At 39.4% G+C, this 17,182-nt stretch overlaps 1 protein-coding gene across 2 annotated transcripts in view; it reads right to left on the bottom strand.

Annotated features, from left to right (window-relative positions):
• The window catches only part of IL2RA (interleukin 2 receptor subunit alpha), a 53,256-nt gene that overhangs the window by 10,339 nt on the left and 25,735 nt on the right, over window positions 1-17,182 (bottom strand). For both annotated transcript variants that reach the window (XM_041765759.1, XM_041765758.1), the window contains exons 2-3: window positions 3,994-4,173; window positions 1,748-1,858 (exon numbers count right to left, since the gene is read on the bottom strand). In XM_041765759.1, the coding sequence (XP_041621693.1) occupies window positions 1,748-1,858; window positions 3,994-4,173 (291 nt within the window). The remainder of the gene's footprint in view (window positions 1-1,747; window positions 1,859-3,993; window positions 4,174-17,182) is intronic.

Raw genomic sequence — 17,182 nt, 5'->3', positions numbered from 1 at the left:
GGTCTCCACTGCTAAGTGAGGGGGCACATCCTCGGGTGGTGGCTGCTGGTCATCTTGGGGCCATGGCTGAAGGCCTGGAGATAAAGCCAAAGCCAGAAAGAAGGAAGGGCTGAGAGAATCTCGGGCAAATGGAACCTGATCTCTCATCAAGCCACACCTAAGGTCTGCTCAATGTGAACCCTGCCACAACCTCTGAAAATTCCCTGTGACCTCACTCGCCCAGCGAAAACCCAAGCCTGACTGGTCTTTCACCCCAGTGATCATGTCCTGCTCTGATATATTTTCAGGATTCCCTACCCCACCCCAAATCTGGATATATGGAACCACATGTACCGTGTCTCCCCAGACACATGAGGCTACACTTATGCTCTGACCCTCCAGACATTCCACGATCCGAATACCCAATATGACCTTCAAAGTATCTTACATATAACCCCCTGCTCCAGACGGAAGCTCCAGCGGGAAGCTGAGAGTGGTCCTGCCCCAAGTGGTTTTCTCTAGTGTAACACCTTGCAAATCATGACTGAACTGGTGTTTTCGTCTCAGAATAAAATTTCTTTTTACAGCCAATAAAATCCATAGTGGTCTGAACCTGTTTAAATTACGCTTGCTTCTTTCAAATGAAAACATCCCGTTAAGAAGATCTGTGGCCAGAACCAGTGGTTGTCTCTTGAATAAGGACAACAAACATTGACCTTCTGAGAAACTTTGAAATAACTGTTCAGAGGAATATGGGAAAAAGAGAGAAAAACAAACAATTGAATGTGTTTTGAAATGCCATTCAGCCCCCGGTTGGAGGTACAACATAAAAACATCATATTGCAAACAGTGCCCCTGGATTGGTCTTTTTTTTTTTTTTAATAATGGAAGCTGCAAATAATTTAAAATTAATCTGAAACAAGTAATCAGTAGAAAGATCCTTCGTATATTTCAGGAGACCTGAGGTCTTACTCCTAAATGCAAGTTTAGCCAAGTCTTTTAAACTTCTCTGTGTCTCATTTTCTTCAGTAAATCGAAGTCATGATCCTGCTCCCTGACTCACTGGGTTGTGGGATTCAAAAGAAATTATATACAAGATGGTAAAGTTTTTTGGTAAGGTAGTAAAATTAACATAGGACAATAGGGTCCTATAAAGGTGAGTGGGTTGCCCCAAAGCTCAGGTTTTCCTAACGGGCTCTATTTCTTCCTGATGTGAGGACCTGACTTCAACGTGATTCATTTTAGAGCCACGGCAGCAGCTGGGTGGCTACGGTGCTCACTCACCCACAGCCCACTAGCTAGGAGGTGCTTGTCTGCAGCTTTCATACTCACCGACCTGGCACAGTGTAGTTTAGGGCCCTGTTTATCAGAAACATTTTTAAGTAAATTGCTTTGTTGGCATTGATTGTCTTGTATTTAAGGGTGAAACCAAGCATTTCCTTGAGGGCAGAGACAGTTGGCTATGGTGCTGGGCAGAGTTAGTCCCAACATATGCCTTGGAATTCAGTTCACGTGAATTGAATTGAATTGAGCTCAATTCTATCCTGCCAGCTCCCAAACCCAAGGAAGTCCAGAGCCCAGGTTGGCTTGAAATGCTGAGCTGTACTACAGCCTACGACCATGACACAATAGTTCCTGTTTACCTGATATCCTTAAAGAAGAGGATAGTGGGACAGACTTTCCTACTTTGCGGAACACACAATATCCCTACAAGAGAAGGGTTGGCCCTTAGGAGTCAGCCAGACAGCCGTTCAGCTTCACCTCTTACCTACAAGGTCAACTTCGTCCATGGGTGGCGTTTGGCTCTGCATTTCTGTGGGGTTTTCTCCCTTCTGTTCCTCAGGTTTAGTGGTAACTTTTCCTTTTCTGTTCTCTGGGGCTAGAGAATATGGATAGAATGAAGCAAGTAACTTCACATATGCTTAAAATAGAAAACCTCTCTGTGTACTCATTTTTATCGAAAAGAGTGCCTTTCCACTGCCTGTGACATGCCAGGCAGTAGCGGGGTGCAGGAGTTACAAAGAGGAACCACAGCACACCCTGCCCTTAGGGTGCTCTCAGCAGCACCTGTTCACACCTGGCCCAGCACTGGCCTGACAGTATTCCTGTGCATGATGTGTGAGGCCTACAACATGTTTCTAAAAGAACTGAAAGATTTTTCTGGTGTTTATGTGTCTCCCCAAAAGGGACTCCATTCTGGCCATCCACCTGCCACCCTGGTGCGTGGGTGTTTGCATGATAGCAGTGAGGAATGAGGTGACACAGAACCCACTCTCTCCCCTTCCCTCCCTAAAGCAGTTAATCTATAAGTTGAAGGGACTCAGTCTTAAAGCAAGGACAAGAGAAACCTCCTACCACACTCCTCTCTACCGTGAAGACTTTGGCAAAGGAGTTGAGTATGGGCACTGGCACGAGGGGCTTGGGATTCTAGCTGAGAGTCTGGGGAGGCTCTGCTGGGGAAAGAGGCAGCAGGGTGCTTCAGCAGAGCAGCCATCTCCAGACCTTGGAGTCCATGCATGGCATGGCTGAAACAAAACTCACGGTGGCTCCCAGACACCATCTCCAGAGGTAAGAAACAAAAGGACAAATGGACCCACCGCGTTTCACCATGTTCCACTATCACAGAGTGGACAAAAAACCTGGTAGAGAAATTGGGCTTTCAGGACTCAAAGAAGAGCATACACCAGCAAAAGTAGATCAACTTAGGTTTCGAAAGCCCGTCAGGGGTCATTCCCTCAACATTCCACTCCAGCGAGGTGACCCACCCACAGTCTCTGAGCAAGTGGCCTTCTCTGCTCAGCCTCACCAGCAACAATGAGGTTCAGGACCCTTAGTCCATCACCGATTACAATCACATTCAACATTGAGGGCCACGGGGCTCTCAAGCCAGGTTTTGAAATCCAGAAATGAAGAAATTTGAAAGGAATAGCCTTCTCTTCCTTTCTGCTTCCCTAATGCAGATTTGGGGTCTTGCCACATACCAGACTGACCTGCCTACGGGCTTGTTATTCTTCTTGATTTTCCCAAGCCCAGCCAGGGTCTTGCAGGACTGGAACAAGAGACAGCAATATTTGGGGGACAGTGGGGTGTTTGGGGGAATATTCCTCATGCTCTGGAATGTCAGTTCCTGACACTGAGCTGGGAAGACACTGAACTGACAATACTTCCTGCTTGACCATATATTTACCTCCAAAGAAATGCCTGAAAGAGCCCATGGCAGCCAGAGTGAAAATTTTGGTAATAGGTAGGACTCTGGAATTCAGTAGCATGAGCTTCCTTTCCCTTTTTACTCTCATAAGGGAAGGAAATGCCTCACCCACTGCCTCCACTTTTCTGCCCAGAGCTTCTTCCTTAGGGTTGTGGAGATGGACACTAAAGAGGAGAGGGGACAGAGGAGCCATGGGGAGTTGTTGGGATTTCACGCTGCCGTGTTGCTGGAGGTAGAGTTAGGATAGGTCTATGTCACCAGTCAGCATACAGGTGGTATGAGATGTGAGCTTTGGAAAGCAAAATGCAAAAGAGTTAACACAGCCCTACAGGTAGATACTCACTGGGGTTACTATTATTTTTCTTATTCTTTATATAGGTGCATTCTGACTTTTCTTTTTAATTTTTGGTTCTAAAAAATTGTGATAAGATATATGTAGTGTAAAACAATATTAATCATTTTAATGTATACTTTAGTGTCAATAAGTGCATTCACATTGCCATGAATTAGACTTATTTTTGAATTGTTCAGTAATTATTAGTATAACATCTGTACCCTCTTTCCCTGCAGAATATAAGTTCTTTGAGTGCTGGGTATTCCGAGTGCCTAGATCACTCCTTGGAACTGGGAAGTATTTCTTAAACATTTGTTTAGTGAATTATTTTCCAGAAACCACTAAGATGAGTTATTGTAGAGTTTGGGCTGCCCAGTTTTCATCTATAGGGCTGAGTGAACAAAAGCTGAAGCTCTTTCCCTCTTTGTTAGAGTTCTTATATTTCCCTTGGTAAACGAAAGGAAACACTTACATATACTTTTGCATTGACATTTGTTTTCCCAGGAAGCATGGCTAGAGTTTCCTGTACAACGCATGTAGCTGCTTATTCTGCGGAAGCCCCTCTCACAGTCACAATTTAACACCGTGCCCGTCTTGTATGTGAGAGCTTTGAATGTGGCGTGTTTGAGGTTTGGTGGGTCATCGCAGAAGTCTGCAAAGAAAAAGAGGCATGTTAGGAATTCAGGAGGTTCCAGTCACACACTCACATACTTAACCATGTAATTATTTCATCACACATTTCTTCACTTTATTTAAAAGGTTTATGGGTACCCCACATTTTCCCAGAGAGAACCCTAGGCTGTTGCCATTGTCCTTTAGAAACTTTTGTATCAGAAATGGTTCAAAATTTGACTTCAATCAAGTTCCTGTCCAAATTACAATATAATTCAAACTAAATGAATAGAAATGAATGAGGTTTTATTCTGAATATGCCTCATGCTGAGCAAGTATGGAAAGAGAGAAGAGGACCAAATGATATGAGAAAAAGAAGAGAGGAAAGCCATGTAAGTTTAATTGAGGGACAACATGCATCTGTGAGAAATACTTTTCAGGAAATAAGGATTGTCAGAATTTCTATAATAAATTCTTTGCTTTGCTTTTTGAGAAATATATGTAAAGTGCTTCACCTAAAGTCTGGGTGTAAGTAAGAAATGTGTATTTTTCACCCACCTACCCATCTCTGACTTTACCAAGTTCCTTCTCATACCACAAAGACTTGACCTTTTCTCAGCCCCTTCCAAAATGGACTCTGGTTTCCCACCAAGGACACCTGAAATAGTGGCCAAATGCCCAAGTTATTAAGGTGGGTGGAAAGGCACTGCTCAAATGAGAAAAATGAATCCATTGTGTATCTTGCAATAAGTCCTGCTTCAAGAGATTAGATTTTTAGGGAAAAGCCACAGGTTAGATAAAGAAAGTGGATAGGAAGGATCACAGGAAGCAGGAAAATCTGAGAAAGCACTGACAGCCTCTCCATTCACCAGTATAGGCACCAAATCCAGGCTGGTTGCTTCACTCATTGCTCGCAGATGATAGTCTACTGATTGCTTATTAGTCATCACTCTCTCTGTCCTTACACTGTGCCCAGCATCTTGCCATACTGAAGGCTACCCTCATCCAAGACTCAGGATACTCCTGATCTCCTGAATAACAGAAGATGAGGAGAGTGTGGACAGCTCACTCCACCTCTGACCAGGAAGGAACTAAATAGAAATAATTTGAATGGCTCAAAGGGCCAGTGACTGTAAAGGAATATGTAACATATATACTCAATAAATACTGGTAATCATATAATCATCTTAATAAGGCAATAAAGGTAGCATGGTGAAAAGGGGAGAAAAATGGGCTTCTAGATCCTAGCTCTACCAGCTTACTAGGTATATAGTGTCATTCCTTTTACTTACCTGAGTTTTGCCCACTTTTTCTGTAAACTGGGCATAATCATCATCATCATCATTTTATTGTTTGTTTTAAAGATTGTATGAAATAACATTCAAAGGTAACTTGCAGAGCACCCCATACATAATAGACACAGAATAGATGCCTGTTCTTCTTCCTTCCTTTTTTCCTCTGTCCAGGAAAGGAGAATGGTACCTCAGATGGAGGCTGGGCTGACTTTTACCTTCAACCTTATCCTTCTGCAAAAGGTCATCTCTCTCTACAGTCCATATCCTCAGTACCACTCACTGGTACTTGTATATCAGTACCCACCTATGTTTTAAGTATCAGAAGGTAAACCTATTGCTAAGACAAGATATGAATAATAATAAAAAAATTAAAGAACAAGGCAAGGATATTCCTTCCCTCTCATCACCACTTTTCAACATGGTGCTAGAAGTCCTAGCTAATGCAATTAGAAAAGAAAAGGAAATAAAAGATGTACAGATGAGGAAGAAATAAAACTTTTTGGTTTTCTGCAGATGACATGATTGTCTACATAGACAGTCTGAAAGAAAAGGCAAAAACCCTTGTGGCACTAATAAGCAATTTTAGCACGATTACAGGATACAAAGCTAATATACAAAAGTCAATTGCTTTGCTACATACCAGCACGGAACAAATGGAAATTGACCTTAATAACACAATACCATTTATATTAGCAGCACCACAATAAAGTGCTTTGGTATAACTATAACAACATATCTATAAGGACAATATGAGAAAGGCTACAAAACTCTGACAAAAGTAATCAAATAACTCAATAAATGGACAGATATTTCACGTTCATGGATAGGAAGATTCAATATTGCCACTATATTACTTCCTCTCAACATGATCTACATATTTTAAAAAAAGATTTTTTTAAATATATTAATGAGAGACACAGAAAGAGAGGCAGAGACATGGGCAGAGAGAGAAGCAGGCTCCCTGCGGGAAGCCTGATGCAGGACTTGATCCCCAGACCCTGGGATCAGGTCTTGAGCCAAAAGCAGACACTCAACCTCTGAGTCACCCAGGCATCCCTGATCTATAGATTTAATGCATTTCCAGTAAAACTCCCAGTAACTTATTGTGTGGATGTCAATTCTGATTCTAAAATGATTCTAAAGTTTATATGAAGGGGAAAAAATCCAGAATAGCCAACACAATATTGAAGAAGAACAAAGTTGAAGGACTTACACTACTACCTGACTTCAAGATTTACTATCATTGATTTGATTGTAATCAAAACAATGTGGTATTGGTGAAAGAATAAACAAATAGACCAATATAACAGAAGAGAGAGTCCTGAAATAGACCCAGATGAGTATAGTCACAGATCTTTGGCAAGGAACCAAAGGCAATACCATGGAGCAAGTGGAGTCCTTTCATTAAATCATTCTGGAACAACTGGATATGTACATGGAAAGGAATGGATCCAGACACAGACTTTACATCCTTCACAAAAATTAACTCAAAATGGATCACAGACCTAAATGTAAAACGTGAAACTATAAAACTTTTAGAAAATCAGAGAAGTCTAGATGACCTTGGATTTAATGATGACTTTTTATATGCACCCCCACCAAAGGCACAATCCGTGAAAGAAAGACCTGAGAAGGTGAACCTCATTAAAAGAAAAAAATGTCTGCTCTCAAAAGACACTGCCAAGGCAGTGAAAACAAGCCACAGACTGGGAGAAAATATTTGCAAAAGGTATATATGCTAAAGGGCTATTATCTAAAGTATACAAATAAGTATTGAATCTCAATTAGAAAGTGAACAATCTGATTTTTTAAATTAATGTTTTAAAAGATTTTATATATTTATTTGAGAGAGAGAGAGCACAGAATGAGAATACAGGGGGGAGGGGCAGAGGGAGACAGAGAATCAGACTCATCACTGAGCAGAGTCCAATGTGGGGCTTGATCCCAGGAACCCCAGATAAGGACACAAGCTGAAGACAGATGCTTTAACTGACTGAGCCACCCAGGCCCCCAACAACCTGGTTTTTAAAACAGACCAAAGACTCGAACAGCTACCTCACCAAAGAAGATATATAGATGGCAAATGAGCACATGAAAAGGTACTCCACGTCATATGTTATCAGGGAAGTGCAAACTAAACAACAACAAGATACCACTACATACCTTTTAAAAATGGCCAAGAACCAGAACACCAAATGCTGGCAAGGATGTGGAGCCACAGGGACATTCATACATTGCTGGTGAGAATGCAAAATAGCACAGCCTATTTGGAAGAGGGCTTTACAATTTCTTACAAGACTAAACACACTCTTGCTGTACAATCCAGCAATCACATTTTTTGGTATTTACCCAAAGAAGTCGAAAAGTTATGTCTACACAAAAATCTGCACACAGATGTTTTTAGTAGCTTTATTCATAACTGCCAAAACTTGGAAGCTATGTTTAGCTGTCTTTCAGTAGGTGAATGGATAAGTAAACTGTGGTTCATCCAGACAATAAAATATTCAGTGCTAAAAAGAAGTGAGCTATCAAGCCATGAAAAGACATGGAGAAAACTTAAATGCATATTCCTGAGTCAAAGAAGCCAATTTCAAATGCTACATACTGTGTTATCCCAGATACATGACACTCTGGAAAAGACAAAAATATAGAGACAGTAAAAAGATCCTGGTTGTCAAGTGTTAGGGAGGAGGGAAAGATGAATAATAGGCAGAGTAAAAGGATTTTTGAGACAGTGAAAATACTCTGTAGGTTACTATAATGGTGGATATATGTCACTATACATTTGCCCAAACCCTTAGAATGTGCAACACCAAGAGTGAAGCCTAATGTAAACTGTGGACTCTGGGTGATAATGATGTGTTAATGTAGGTTCATCAACTGAAACAAATGTACCACCTGGTGGGGGATGTTGATAATATGATAATGTGGGAAGCTATGCATGAATGAAATCAGGAGTATATGAAGAATCTCTGTAGCTTTTGTTTGGTTTTGTTGTTAACCTAAAATTACCTTAATCCATAAAGTCAAATTTTAAAAAAGGAGCAACTTATGAGCAATGGACATTCCCTGAGCTATATAAAATAATTGAAGGGAAGAAAAAAAAGCAATGAGGACTTTTGCTTCCAGCCATGACAAAATTTTGGTACCAAAACTTACCCTCCCCCCCTGCTGAAAACAACTTAAAAACAAGACAAAATGTGCAAAACGTGTTTTCAGGCATTTGGTAGCAATGTCTGTTATGATTCAAGAAGAGGGAAACATGAAGTGAACCCCACCATTGCCATGGATTCCTTCATGGCCACTTTCTTGCCAGGTAGAACCAAAGTGGAACCCAAGCAGAGCCATGGTCTCACTGACCTGAGGAGGGAAAAAATCAGAGTTCTAGGATGCTGGCATGGCTGGAATTTGGATACTCCCCCCAAACAGACCCACCTTTATAAAGACTAAAACCAAACTTGACAGATAGGAGGAGGAACCAGCAACTTAACTGCCTGTAAGAACAGAGTTCAATAACTCTTAAAGGAAGACAACATATTCCAGACTCTCCAAAATGTGTAATTCATAATATCTGGCAAGTTTTTAAAAATTCTGGACATGTAAAGAAATAGGAAAATGTGACCCATTTGTAAAAAGGAATCAATTGGAAGAGACCCTAAAATGACCAAGATTTTGGAATTAGCAGACAACTGGCTGCCATTTATTTTTATAAAGAAAGTTTTATGGGAACAAACCCATACTCATTCATTTACGTTTTGTTTGTGGCTGCTTTTGTGCTATAAAGGCAGAGTTGAGTGGTTGCAACAGAGACTATTTGGTCTATTAGCTGAAAATATTTGCTTTCTGGCTCTTTGAGTAAAAAAATTGTCAACTACTAATTCGGCTATAATGAGTGAACCAATAAGATATCTCAGAAGATAAATGAAAACTATAAAAAAGAGCCAGATAAAAATTCTAGAACTAAAAATTACAACATCCGAAATGAGCTTCATCACACATTGAAGACAGATCAATAGAAATTATCCAAACTGACGAGGACAGAGAAAAAAAAAATTATTTTTACTTTTTAAATTTTATTTATTTATTCATGAGACACACACACACACAGAGAGAGAGAGAGAGAGAGAGAGAGAGAGAGGGGCAGAGTCACAGGCAGAGGGAGAATCAGGATTCATGCAGGGAGCCTGGCGTGGGACTCAATCCCGGGTCTTCAGGATCACACCCTGGGCTGAAGGCAGCACTAAACCACTGAGCCACCTGGAGTGCCCAAGAAAAAAATTTTAAACAAAAATTTGAATAGACCTTCAGTGACCTGTGGGATAATATAAGATGGTCTATCATATTTAATTGAAGTCCCAAAGCAGTAGGAGAGTAAAAATGGAGAAGAAAAAATATTTGAAGAAATAATGGCCAAAAATGTCTGAAATTTGATGACAAAAATTGACTTACAGTTCCAAGGTGCTCCAAACAGTGGACTCCAACCAGGGTAAATATAAAGAAAACCACACCTATATACATCATAGCCACACTGCTGAAAACTAAAGATAATTGGAAAATCTTAAAGTAGCCAGAGAAAAAGGACACACTACTATATGGACCAACAGTGAATAACGGATAACTTTTCAGCATCAATAATGGAAGTCAGAAAACAATGGCAGAACATATTCAAAGTTGTAAAAAGAAAAAAAAAAACCGTAAGTCTGGAATTCTACCTAGAAAAAATATCTTTCAAAAAATGAGGATGAAACTAATATATTTTCAGATAAACGAAAGCTTAGAGAACTTATTATCAGCACACCTGTGTTGTAGAAGATAATGCTGAAGGAAATTCTCCTGGCTATGTGGATATTACAAGTTAGGAATACAGATCTACAGGAAGGAATGGAGTGCTGGTAAATTTTTAGATAAATGGAAAGATCATCTTTTAATTCTTTGAAAGAGAACTATTTAAAATAAAAATAATTGTGCATGGTGAGCTTTATTGCATATGTAAATGTAAAATATAAAATAACTACAGTATAAAAGTTGGGGTGAGTGGAATGTTTCTATCATAAATCTTTTGTATCATACATGGAATAATACAATATTATGTCTAAAGAGATCATGATAAGTTAAGGATGCATACTGAAAAGCTTAGAGAAACTGCCAAATAATAATACAAAGTATGTAGCTAAAAGGGCAATAGAAAACATAAAATAGAGTATTAAAATACTTTTTTTGGTTAGCCAAAATTAAGAGAGAAAAGGAGGAACTGAGGAATACAAAACCAAATGGAACACCTGGGAAACAGGGTAGCAAGAGGGCAGACTTAAAGCCAACCATATCAGTAATTTTCTGAAACATAAAGTAAACACGTAAATTAAAAGAAACTTTCAGGGGTGCCCAGGAGGCTTAGTCAGTTAAACATCTGCTTTCAGCTCAGGTCATGATCTCAGAGTCCTGGGATCAAGCCCCACATTGGGATCCCTGCTCAGCAGGGAGTCTGCTTCTCTCTCTGTCCCTTCCCTTGCTTCTGTGCTCTCTCTCTCTCTCTCTCTCTCTCTGTCTGTCTCTCTCTCTCAAATAAGTAAATAAATAAAATATTTTAAAAAAAGAAACTTTCAGACTGGAAAAACAACAGGCCCCCAACTCTGTGCTGTCTATAAGAGAACATACTTTAAATACAAAGACAATGATAGGTTGAAAATAAGATGTTTATAAAGATATATTAGCAGAAGTATGCATAAGAAAGCTGGGGTGGCTACATTAATTTCAGAAAGTAGATTTCAAAATAAATAGTATTCACAGATGACTTGATTGCTTATAGAAAATTATCAAAAAATCTGAAAAATAACTACTACAACTTGGTAAACCTAGAGTCTCAAGATACAAAAATCACTTGTGGTTACTTCTATGTACTGTAAGCAAACAATTAGAAAATTTGAAAATTTTAAAACAATTTAATTTATGATAGTATCAAAAATAATGAAATACTCATGAATATATTTTCCAAAAACTTGTAAGACTTCTGAACTGAAAACACTGAAACATTGCCAACATAAATTTAAAAACTATAAATGGAGAAATGTGCAATGTTTATGGATTGAAAGATTCATTAAAAAAATACATCAGCTCAAAAAAAAGACATCAGTTTACCTTAAATTGATCAACAAATTTAATACAATCATAATTTTTAAAAATCCAATGCATTTTTTAAATAGAAATTTGGCAAGTTGATTCTAAAACCTCTTTGAAAACACAACAGACCTAGCATTTCTAAGGCCATCTTAAAAAGAATGTACAAATTTGGAGAATTCACATCTTCTGATACCAAGACTTTCTATACAGCTGCAGTAACCAAGGCAGTATATGCTGGTAGAAGGATAGACAAATAGAGTAATGGAACAGAATAGAAAAGCCAGAAATAGACTCACACATGTGCATTCAGTTAATTGTTTTATAAATATGCATGGCAGTTCAATGAAGACAGGAAGATCTTCTCAACAAATGCTCTGGAAAAAATGGATAAATTTATGGGGGAAAAATACCTTACTCCACATACAAAAATTAATTTTATTATATATCTAAACATAAAAAAAATCCATACCTTAGATTTAACCATAATAGTTACACACATAAAAGTTAAAACTAGAAAGCTTCTAAGAGCAAACTAAGGCAAATAGCTCTGCAAACTAGGAATAGGCCACAATTTCCTAGAGAGGACCCAAGACACACCGACTGTAAAAGAACAGCAAATTAAAAACTTCCGCTCATCCTAAGATATTAAGAAAAAAATTTAAAAAGTGATAGATTGGGAGCAGGTGTTTGCAGCACATACCTCTGACAAAAAGCCTTGTGTCCACATTACCTAAAGAACTACAAATCAATACTAAAAGGCAAACAACCCAATAAATAGATGGACGAAGACTTGAACAAGTCACTTCTCCAAAGAAGACAGGTGATTATCCACAAGCACTTGAAAGAATGCTCCACATCATCAGACATCAAAAAAAAAAAAAAAAAAAAAAGCAAACTGGAAAGCACCATGGAATATTCCACCTAGAAAGGTTATTAGAGGTAAGACTGACAACAACAGAGGTGGGAGAGGAGGTGGGAGTGTAAAATGATACCCTTCCTCGGAAAGCTGGTAGTTGTTTTGTTTTCAGTGAAGGTAACTAGCTACCTCCCTACCCTATGATCCAGCTATTCCGCTCCAAGGTATTTATTGAAGAGGAGTGAAAGCATATGTTTAGAAGAAGACTTGTACAAAATCTTTGTAGTGGCTTCAAATAATCTCAAAAATATTGTGTTGAACAAAAGAAGATATACACAAGATCTTACATCCAGTTTGATTCCCTTTGTATGAAGCTTGCAAAAAGACGGGAAACAGTACACGTGAAGAAATCAGAGTAGTGGTTGCTTGTGGTGAGTGGGACTGGTTGTAAGAAGGCAGGAAGTGATGGAAATGTTGATCATAGGGGTGTACATATTTGAAAACTCATCAAATTGTACACTTAAGAACTGCACTTCACTCTCACTCTGCCTCAGGGAAATCAGTAAGAAGTATACTTAGCAACTCTCGTAATTATTCATTAGCACAACTAATCAAGGATTGACCTCTGAAGCATTCGGAATCTGACAATTTAATCATGAACCGAGAATGTTTCTAAACACCTACATCTTTTTTAAGGCAAATTGCTTTTGAGGCAACTTTGTGTCCTTAAAAACTGTTGGATTACATGACGATATGCTTTTCTAAATAAGACCATGGAAGTTCCCAGAGTCATCCAAATTGGCCTGAATATCTAAGGACATCCATCATATGGGGACGAGGGGAGTTCCAGAACTTCTTTCCCCCACAGACTTCATTTCCATAAAAGCATCTTTCCTGGAATTTAGAAACACTGAACCTTCTCTGATCCAGAGCTAAGAACAGGTAAAGAGCTTGACTATAATCTTCTCCCCTGGAGTGCCTTGCCAAGGGTGTTCCAGATATTATCTGAAGGAAGTGGGAGGTATGAGAGTGTGGGAAATGTAACCCTGAAACGTTCCTTCTTTTTAATCTAACTGAAGTAAATCTGGGATACTTTTAGCCCTCCTAGGTATCATTAAAAAACAACAACAAAACAAAACAAAACAAAACAAAACAAAACAAAAACAGCAGTACAACATCTAGAAAAAAAAAAGAAGAATCAAAAACACTGTCTATTCTGAAGCCTTGTACAGGAGTAAAGAAGAAGATTTCTACATATGTGACTCAGCAAAATGTCTTTAAATACTTTTTCCTTGTATTATCACTTACAAAATCTCTTCCCACACAGCATGGCAACCACATTCATTCCCTGGTTTTACTCACTAAAAATTCTGAGTATTCTTTCTTGAAATTCAGTTAACGGGGGATTTTCTCTGTTTTAACCCTTGTATCTCTTTCCAGATCCATTTCTTCCTTCTCCATCGGCTCTGACTTTTTAACAGAAATTGTTCTATGTTCCCAGTTCTACCCATTCCCCTGGCTCTCACCACAGGTGGGCCTCGAAGCTCAGGAGGCAAACACAGAATTTTCTTTTTCTTTCTTTCTTTCTTTCTTTCTTTCTTTCTTTCTTTCTTTCTTTCTTTCTTCCTTTTCTTTCTCTTTATTTCTTTCTTTCTTTCTTTTCTTTCTTTCTTTCTTTCTTTCTTTCTTTCTTTCTTTCTTTCTTTCTTTCTTTCTTTCTTCTTTCCTTCCTTCCTTCCTTCCTTCCTTCCTTCCTTCCTTCCTTCCTTCCTTCCTTCCTTCCTTCCTCCTTCCTTCCTTCCTTCCTTCCTTCCTTCCTTCCTTCCTTCTTTCTTCCTTTTCTTTCTTTCTTTCTTTTCTTTCTTTCTTTCTTTCTTTCTTTCTTTCTTTTCTTTCTTTTCTTTCTTTTTCTTTTCAGAATTTTCTTTAGAAAGTGGGTAGGGAAATAGTTTCCTCTGTAATTTTTAAGTATTGGTATAATTCTGGATTTAGATATCATTTTCTCTTCTGTGAGTCAGATATCTACTTTCTGTGGAGTAGAGGAGGAATTTCGGATTACTAACTTGGTATTGGGGAGTGGGGACTAATGCACAGAGCTTGAAAATGGGGCTTCTAGGATGGGACTCCTACTATATAGGCTCAGAGGTGTATTATTCATATGGCCTTGCCTTTTAGCTCTTGTACCTTTTATGTGGGTAGAGGGGAAAAGAGGCAGATAACACCTATTATTAACCCTGAAAATCCCAAGACCTTTGCCATGTACTAAGAGGGAGTTACATCAAGCTCTTCTAACATTGAAAGTGTTTCACATCTTGTTTTGGAGTTTTGGTATGAATGATAATTTGAAAGACACAGGCAGGATCTCACGTGTTCCACTTCCTTCTCATACTTCACCTTCATCACTGTCCCTGAAACAGTGTCGTGGGGCATCTTCCCATGGGATATTTGCAGATTTGCTGCCTCCAGGATTTTCCTACTTAACTGAAGTGCAACTCCCCTTGGGTGCTTTTGGCTTCTTCAGCTGACATTAGGGACAGTAACTAGAGCCACTTCCTCTGGACAGTGTCACCAAACAGGTCTGGGGAGAAGGGGGCAGGGTGAAGAGCCCTAGGACACTCTTCTCTTTTCGCTGTTGTTTTGTTCTGTTTTTGTTTTCCCTCCAATAGATTGCTGGAGGCTCAACTTCATCTTACCGTGCCCCTGTAGGCTGGGAAAGATTAGGCATTTGTAGTTCTCGTGTCATAGAGGACAGGAATGACAACCAATGACACACAGCAACAGATTTAGGAGTTCAAATTGGCTTTTTGGTCTCTCAGGCATCTGTTCTCTCAAGTATTAGATCATACCATCAACTACCCACCACTATTCCCAGAAGGACACCTGTGCAGCCTCTGCTGCTTGGGTTTTAAATAAAAGATGAAAAACTTGTGAAATGAGATACTTTCTTCCCATAAGGGGCTCCCATCCCACAGTGAGAAGAATAGGAGCAAGAGATACAGATCAGAGGTTTCTACTTGGGTTTGGAATTGTGACACTCCCTTTATTTTGTTTCTCCACATGCCCTCAGCTCTGCTCCCCCAGTATTAATCTACTCCTTTATCTTTTAACCTTTTGTTTTTTAAAGGGGAATAGAACTAAAGTGAGTTTTCTGCTGATGTTTTTGTGTCCCTCAAGTGAGCCAGAAATTCTAAAATTTGCACGGCAGTCATCATTCGATCTGAGAGAGTGATGTCAAAAGTGGATTCTCCACAAACACTGGGACTGTCCTTATGTTGTCTATGGGCGTGGTTCTCAAATGCTAAAGTGCATACAAGTCACCTGGGGATCTTATTAAAATATACATTTGGATTTAATAGGGCAAGAGTGGAGGCTAAGATGATTTCGGACAAGCTCCCAGATGCTGCGGGTACCTCGACCACACAGTAGCAGCAACTGCCACATCTCCCCTCTCCATCTGCCCCTTTCCAAAGGACCCACCTGTCCCCTGGTGGACAGGGAGCTGGTCTTGGGTGCCAGTGAACCTGTTTACAAAGCACTCTGTTTCCATGAGCCTTACTCAGTATCTAAGAGGATGCAGTGAAAACTCACTTGGCTGGAGGGAAGGTGGGTGGGTGAAAAACGGTTGTGGGCTAGGTGATTTGTTTTTCTTTTCTGATGTTCAAAATGAAAGAGAATGCTTCTGGCCCTTGTGGCCCATGTGAGCAACATGAAAGGCAAGGAAAATAAAGAGGATTCAAAAGGATGTGGACAGAATCTGAGATAAGATTCTTTGCTTGGTGGGCGAATCAAGGTCAAGAGATGTTTACCCGCAGCTCCGCCAGAACTGAGAAGTAGATGACTTCATGGTTGTGTTTTTCTTTTCTCCATCTATACAGTAGAAATTGGGGATGAACACCAGAAAAATTGACAAAGCACAGAAACTTCTGGATGATGATTTACTAAAGGACATAAGAGTACACCAAGAGCTCGTGCGCCTGATAAAGAAATACTGGTTCTTGACCCAAAGCCATTCACCTCCAAGTCAGATCTAAGAAAAATCCCCAAAATTGTACCTAATGTCAAAGATAGTCTCCAACTTCCTTGGCAAACCCATCCAGCATTTTGGGCCTTACAGAAAGCAAGTGTTTTGGTACAAAATAAAATATCAAGGCACATGTTGACTATTCCTCTTAATAGGATCCTACGATCTGAGAGCTGAAAGAGACCCTAAAGATTGTTTAGGTCCTCCCACACATTTTGTAGATAAGGAAACTGAAGCTATGTATCATTCCTCAGGTTTTTGCAAGTCTGGCAACAGAGCCAGCAACAGAGCCCTGATTCTTAGGTCAGTGCTTTCGCATCATGTAGAATTATAATCTTCAGGAATATGCATGCTTTACACCCAACGGTGGAAGGTCCTCTCTTGCTGAGAAATAGAGCTATGTCTAAACTATCTGGGTCACTGGGAAGTGCTTGCGAAATGTTGTGGTTTAATTCAGATCATTATCTTTGAAGAAGTCAGAGAACTCAAATCCTCCATTTTGGCTATATATGTATATATAACGTATATATATTATATACATAATATATATATTTAAATACATTATATACATAATATATATTAGTAACTATGATATCTGAGCGCTGCTGTGTTGCTTCTTTGTATAGATTACCTTTAAAGCTCACAACAACCTGTTAGGTAGATATTGTCATCTCCACTTTACATGGCAGGAGATTGAGTTCCAGGGGGGGGGGGGTTCAGTAGATTGTCCAAACCACATAGCTCAAGGTGGTAGGAGAGG

The sequence above is a fragment of the Vulpes lagopus genome, chromosome 8 (assembly GCF_018345385.1).
Source record: "Vulpes lagopus strain Blue_001 chromosome 8, ASM1834538v1, whole genome shotgun sequence".
Classification (NCBI taxonomy): domain Eukaryota; kingdom Metazoa; phylum Chordata; class Mammalia; order Carnivora; family Canidae; genus Vulpes; species Vulpes lagopus.
This window is presented reverse-complemented; position numbering and strand designations above follow the sequence as displayed.